Source organism: Pongo abelii, chromosome 20, assembly GCF_028885655.2.
Source record: "Pongo abelii isolate AG06213 chromosome 20, NHGRI_mPonAbe1-v2.0_pri, whole genome shotgun sequence".
NCBI lineage: Eukaryota > Metazoa > Chordata > Mammalia > Primates > Hominidae > Pongo > Pongo abelii.
Genome location: NC_072005.2, coordinates 56990394 through 56996648, shown reverse-complemented (window position 1 = coordinate 56996648; position 6255 = coordinate 56990394). Strand labels below are relative to the sequence as shown.

The 6255-nt window shown below is 57.3% G+C and overlaps 1 protein-coding gene across 1 annotated transcript; it reads left to right on the top strand.

Annotated features, from left to right (window-relative positions):
* The first annotated feature begins 1475 nt into the window (after positions 1-1475).
* KLK1 (kallikrein 1) lies at positions 1476-6218 on the top strand. Its single transcript, XM_002829622.5, has 5 exons — positions 1476-1560; positions 3394-3553; positions 4809-5095; positions 5325-5461; positions 6015-6218. Exons 1-5 carry the CDS (start codon positions 1515-1517, stop codon positions 6168-6170), a joined length of 786 nt encoding a protein of 261 aa, XP_002829668.5. The 5' UTR covers positions 1476-1514; the 3' UTR covers positions 6171-6218.
* The last annotated feature ends 37 nt before the right edge of the window (positions 6219-6255 follow it).

The following is a 6255-nucleotide window of genomic DNA, read 5'->3' as shown; positions in this document are numbered from 1 at the left end:
GTAAATACCCTCTATCTCTGGATCCCAGTTAAAGGACCTAACAGACACTAGATTACCAAGAATGGCTTTTTCTTTAAGATTTAGTTCTGGGCTGGGCACGGTGGCTCACACCTGTAATCCCAGCACTTTGGGAGGCCAAGGCGGGCGGCTCACTTGAGGTCAGGAGTTCAAGACCAGCCTGGCCAACATGGTGAAACCCCATCTCTACTAAAAATACTTTAAAAATTTAGCCAGGCATGGTGGCACATGACTGTAATCCTAGCTACTTGGGAGGGTGATGTGGGAGGATCGCTTGAACTTAGGAGGCAGGAGTTGTAGTGACCCGAGATCACGCCACTGCACTCCAGCCTGGTGACAGAGCAAGACTCCATCTCAGAAAAAAAAAAAAAGATTTAGTTCTGGGCTTCCTGGTAGCCATGGCAAAAAGGCAAATACTGTCCTTTTCTTAGCCAGGTCCCTGATATACAGCAGAGGCTGGAACTCTGAGCTGCCTCAATTTTACCAAAAAGCCAGGACAACCTGTTGAAAGCCTATGGGTTTACCATTGAGGCTGCAGGAATCCAGTTCCTAATTATCTTCAGAGACCACAAAATGTGACGTTCAGGGTCGCTGAATGTTGAAGTACATGAACCTGGCTCGTGAGACCTAAATATTGTACAGGTGGAATGGGGGGGCAGGGTCAGTGGAATCTGTGGTTAGCCTGATCTTGACCTGGGAGGGAAGGACTTTGGAGGACAGGACGTTGAGCACCCATAACTGGGAGCAAGAAGTGGGAGGCTCATTGGGACCCCAACATTGTTTAGGAGGGACATTGGATTTTGTAATGCTAAAGAACTTACCCTGGGAGACCCCTGAAACTTCACATTCCTGGATCTGGAGGCACTAGGAATGTGGTGATGTGTACCCCAAAATTTTATTATGAAAGGAACAGTAGCTTTGGGGACCTAGGTCCTGGGTCTGGGCCTGCAAGAACCAGGGCATTCTGAAGGCCAAGGCTTATATTTCAGGGGGAACTGGCAGCTGAGATGCTAGTATCTTGGCTCTGAGTGGTGCAGTGAATCAGAGCCCTAACTGCTGGTACTTGAGGGCACCAGGTCTTGGGGTGCAGGGCCTTAATTGAGACTGAAGTATATGGGGCTTTGTACCAGGAGTCACTGAGTCCTCCGCCCTCCTGTTTCTGCTTCCCCTCAGTCCCCCCCTTGCCTCACTGGCTGTTCCCCAGAGCAAAGCCCCAGAGCCACAGGCCCTGCCCCACCTGGCTTCAACCCCAGGAATGCGTCCAGCGTGATCCAGGGCCGGCAGAACAGGTGCTGGCTCTCCCTCCCCGTCCACAGCTCTGGGGATCAGAGGGGGGGCAATTGTCCAGCCCCCAGGCAACAGAGGAAGGACCTTGGCCAACATCTGGGTGCCAGCAGGGCAGGGGTGGGGCTCTGAGGGGATAAGGGCTTTTAAAAGCCTCCCCAGGGAGGTTCCCCAGCTCCTCCACCTGCTGGCCCCTGGACACCTCTGTCACCATGTGGTTCCTGGTTCTGTGCCTCGCCCTGTCCCTGGGGGGGACTGGTGAGACAGTGGGGGGATGTGGGAGGGGGAATGGGCCCTGATTCTCTTCCTGCCCTCACCCCCGCCCCGATAAGACCTTCCCCTCCAACATCCCACCCTCGTCCCTCCAGCCCACAGTCTATCCTGATCCGGGGTGCCCCAGCTCTTATCTATCTTGCGCGGCCCCACCCTAAACTTCCACCCCAGCTCCTCCATGTTGTCACAGTCCTCACTCCCACACCAGATTCCTGCTCCTCCCAGGAAGCCTCAGTACTTTCTCCTTTTCCCTAGCCAACGCCCTGTCCCACCGCTTTACCAAAGGGGCAGATTCTGGGCCATCTCTGTCTCTCTCTGGAGGACCCTAACCCTCCCATGGGCTTCCCCCACCCCACAGGACTCTGATCATCCCCTCCTGCCCCCTAGTTCCCTGCGGCCACCTATTTGGCTCCTGAGTCTACAAATCCCACCACACTCCAGTGGCTTTTTCCATCCAGCTGTCCGCTCTCAACTGCGTCCTCCAGACCCTGACATCTGGTCTCCCCAGTCCTTCCAGGGTCCCCCAGATTTCGCCAGACAACCCTGCTTCCCAAACTGGCATGTGGGATCCCCCATCTGGTATGGGGGGGTCTGCAAATGTCCCTTCCCACCCAGCACCCCCAGCTCTCCCAGGAAAAACACCCACACCCTCCCATCACATGCTCCTTTCCTTGGGGAAGTTCCATCCCACCCCAGGCCCCAGCCCTTCTCCACCTGAATTGTTCCTGCACAGCTTTGGTTTTCTGGAACCCCACCCCAAGGATCCTGAATGCCTTCTCAGCCAGGCTTTCTGCCCTGGCCTCCCCCAAGTCCACCAGTATGTGATTCTACAACCTCACATCAAGTGGGTCCTGCACTGCATTCCCACAGCTGCTTGGCGCCTGTTTTCACCACTTCTCCAATCCTCTTCCTGGGATTGCCTCCAAGAGGACCCCATATCCCTCCAGTACCCTCAGACCATGAACTCCATCCCCATGAGAAACGAAGATCCCATCCTTCACCCTGACCGAGAAGGACTGCCACTCACGCCTCCCTCCTCCTGAGCCCCGTCCCAGTCCTGACCCCAACTGTGTTCTCAGGGCCCCAACCTCCCCTCAGATTGCCATTCCTGGTTCACAGGAAGGACCCCAAAACCTCTCGGAAGCCCACCTCTAGACTTAACCATAGCCCTTTCTTTTACCTTTTAACCAGGAAGCCCTGAAATCTAACTGTCCCAGTCAAGCTGGCCCCTTGCAACCCGAATGTAGGGACCCCAAGTCACCCCCAAACTCTTCAGTCCAGATGCTCTTCTTGAGACCTCTCAGACCTGGTTCCCTAAAGCTGCATCCTTTCCTGAACCTCAAAAGCCCAACCCAGGTCCTGTTTCCCTAGCCTGGGAGCCCCTTAGCCCTCCAGATTCTTCCTCAGTGAGGCTCTGATCTTGTCTCACCCTTGGCGCCTTGATCCCTGGTTTCCAGAATCCCTTTCCACTCTCCTAACCCACCACCTCCCATCCCCCAGCCCAGACCCCAAATGACCTGATGCCCAGGTGCAGTGTCTGCTCCAGACACTGTCTCATGTCTCCTACTCTGATCCCTGGAGGCTGCTCTACTGTCACAGCACGAAATCTCCCTACCAGGTCCAGCCACCACTCCAAAAGCCCAGGGAACAGTCCAGAGTCCCAGCCCTTCCCAACACCCCTTGCCCATGTCCCCAACCTCCAGCCCTGGTCCTCTACCTGCAATGTCCCTTCAGACCCACAGCCCAGCTCCCTCTCCTAGCCTTGTCCCTGGCCTCTCCTGCAACCCTGCCCTTCCTGACCCAGCACCGCCTCTGCAGGTGCTGCGCCCCCGATTCGGTCCCGGATTGTGGGAGGCTGGGAGTGTGAGCAGCATTCCCAGCCCTGGCAGGCGGCTCTGTACCATTTCACCACTTTCCAGTGTGGGGGCATCCTGGTGCACCCCCAGTGGGTGCTCACAGCTGCCCATTGCATCAGCGAGTGAGTAGGGGCCTGGGGTCTGGGAGGAGGGCATCTATGCTGCCACAGGATTGACAGGCCAGTGGCATTCCCCTTGGATAACCTCAGGCAAGACTGGGGGGCTGAGGCAGAGAGGAGGGCTCTGGCGCAGGTCACATGGCAGGGCAGAGCTGGGCTGGACACCCCTCCCCAAGGCTGCCCGGGTCTCTTGGCATCTGGTTCTGCTTGTGTCTCTGTGTGACTGTGTTCTGGTCTCTATCTTCCTCTCCTCTGTCTCCTTGTCTCTGCATCTTCCCTGTCTCTGTCTGTCTCTGAGTCTCTCTGTGGCATCTCTGTCACTGTGTCTCACCCTCCATCTCTCTACCCATCTCTCTCTCTTTCTGGGTCTCTACCTCACCGCTCCCCCATCCCTACTAAACACACACCCAGATGGGCCTAAGGGAGGCCCCAGAGTAAAGGAAGGGCTTTACCCCCAACGTGTGTGCCTGGAAGGGGGCGCCTCTCCCTCTGCCCAGGCCCCCCACAGGATATCCCTCCACTCTGGAGAGACACAGGGAAGGGCTGGTTTCAGCGGGAGCTGGGTGGGGCAACCGAGGGAGGAGGAAGGAGGAGGCGGGGCGAGAAACGCGGGGGAGGGTGCTGGGGAGGGAAGGGGGCCTGGACCTTGGACTTCAGGCCAGGCCACCTGCCCCTGGGGAGCCCACACCACAGCCCCAGCTGCAGCTGAGCCGCTCTCAGGCCTCCCCTCCTCCCTGCCTGCCCCCCCCCTCCCCACCTGCCCCCAGGGCCTCCCTCCCTTTTCTCTCCCACACTCAGTCACTCCTCCTTCCTCTCTGCCTCTGTTTCCAGTTCTCACTCTGACGTCCCGCGTCCTTTTTCATTTGTCTGCTTCTCGCTCCCTTCCAGGTTCTGTTCCCTCTTCCTCCCTCTTCCCTGGACCTGTTTCTCGCTGTCCCTGTCTTTTATCCTTCTCACCGGCCTCTTTTTTGCTCACCCTGTTTCTCACTGGCCTCCCCTCCGCCTTTCTCACCCCTCTGTCCTTTTGAGCTCTTTTTCGCTCTCTGTCTCTTCGTTTGCCTTTTGCAGTCTCAAACTCTTTCATCTTCCCATTCGCTGTCTGTATTTCTCCATAACTATATCTTTCTTCCTCTGTCTCTGCCCATCCACGTTTTTTCTCTTTCCCTCTCTCTCTTTGGGGACCCTCTCCCATGCTCCCCTGCCCCATCCCCCTTTCCCTTTCCCATCTTCTCATCCCTCCATTCCCATCTTTCCCCAGCAATTACCAGCTCTGGCTGGGTCGCCACAACTTGTTTGACGATGAAAACACAGCCCAGTTTGTTCATGTCAGTGAGAGCTTCCCACACCCTGGCTTCAACATGAGCCTCCTGGAGAACCACACCCGCCAAGCAGACGAGGACTACAGCCACGACCTCATGCTGCTCCGCCTGACAGAGCCTGCCGATATCACAGACGCTGTGAAGGTCGTGGAGTTGCCCACCCAGGAACCCGAAGTGGGGAGCACCTGTTTGGCCTCCGGCTGGGGCAGCATCGAACCAGAGAATTGTATGTGGGGGCAGACTGTATAGCCCAAGGTGGGGATAGGCACTCCTGCGTCCAAGGGAGAAAGGGCCAGGGAAGCAGAAAGGACTGCAGGTGTAGCCCCATGATGTGACACCTTGGAGCACACCATCACACATCAGCAGGCCCCCTGAATCACCCTGGGAGCACAAGGTGGGAGGGGAGAGTGAGAAAGGTCTACGGGGCTGCAATCCGTTTTCTCCCGGGTTCGTAGTCTCATTTCCAGATGATCTCCAGTGTGTGGACCTCGAAATCCTGCCTAATGATGAGTGTGAAAAAGCCCACGTCCAGAAGGTGACAGAGTGCATGCTGTGTGTCGGACACCTGGAAGGTGGCAAAGACACCTGTGTGGTGAGGCAGCCCTGCCCCCAGGGTCTGGAAGGGCTGGGGGAGGGGACTCAGCCTCTGAACTGGCTTCTGAGAGCTAACCAGGCGTCTGCTTCACTGCTTCCCAGCTAGCTGTAGCCACTCACCCCGTCAGTGCTCCAGCTCCCCCTCCTTCCCCTGCCCATCCAGGGACAACTGCATCTCACCCCCCTCACACCAGAGTTCACCGTTCCTCGTGGTAACGCGTAGTTACTGTCGAGTCAGAGAGTAGTCCTGGAGAGGTGGCCTCTGCGATGCGCCCGCAGGGGCAGCGTCCTGCAGATGGTCCTGCCCCTCCCCCCCCCCCGACCTGTCTGCAGGCACTGTCCTCCTAGACCCTGCCCCATGTGCAGGAGCTGGACCCTGAAGTCCCTTCCCCCTTGGCCAGGACTGGAGCCCCTGTCCCCTCTGTGGGAATCCCTGCCCACCTTCTTCTGGGAGTGGGCACTGGAGGCCCTGTCTGAGAGCTGGGGCTCCCCAGGCAGAACTTCGGCCCCGTAGACCTTTCTCACTCTCCCCTCCCACCTTGTGCTCCCAGGGTGATTCAGGGGGCCCGCTGATGTGTGATGGTGTGCTCCAAGGTGTCACATCATGGGGCTACGTCCCTTGTGGCACCCCCAATAAGCCTTCTGTCGCCGTCAGAGTGCTGTCTTATGTGAAGTGGATCAAGGACACCATAGCAGAGAACTCCTGAACGCCCATCCCTGTCCCCTACCCCTAGTAAAATCAAATGTGCATCCAATGTGTGTCACGTTCTGCCATCACCTATCTTTCCAGAT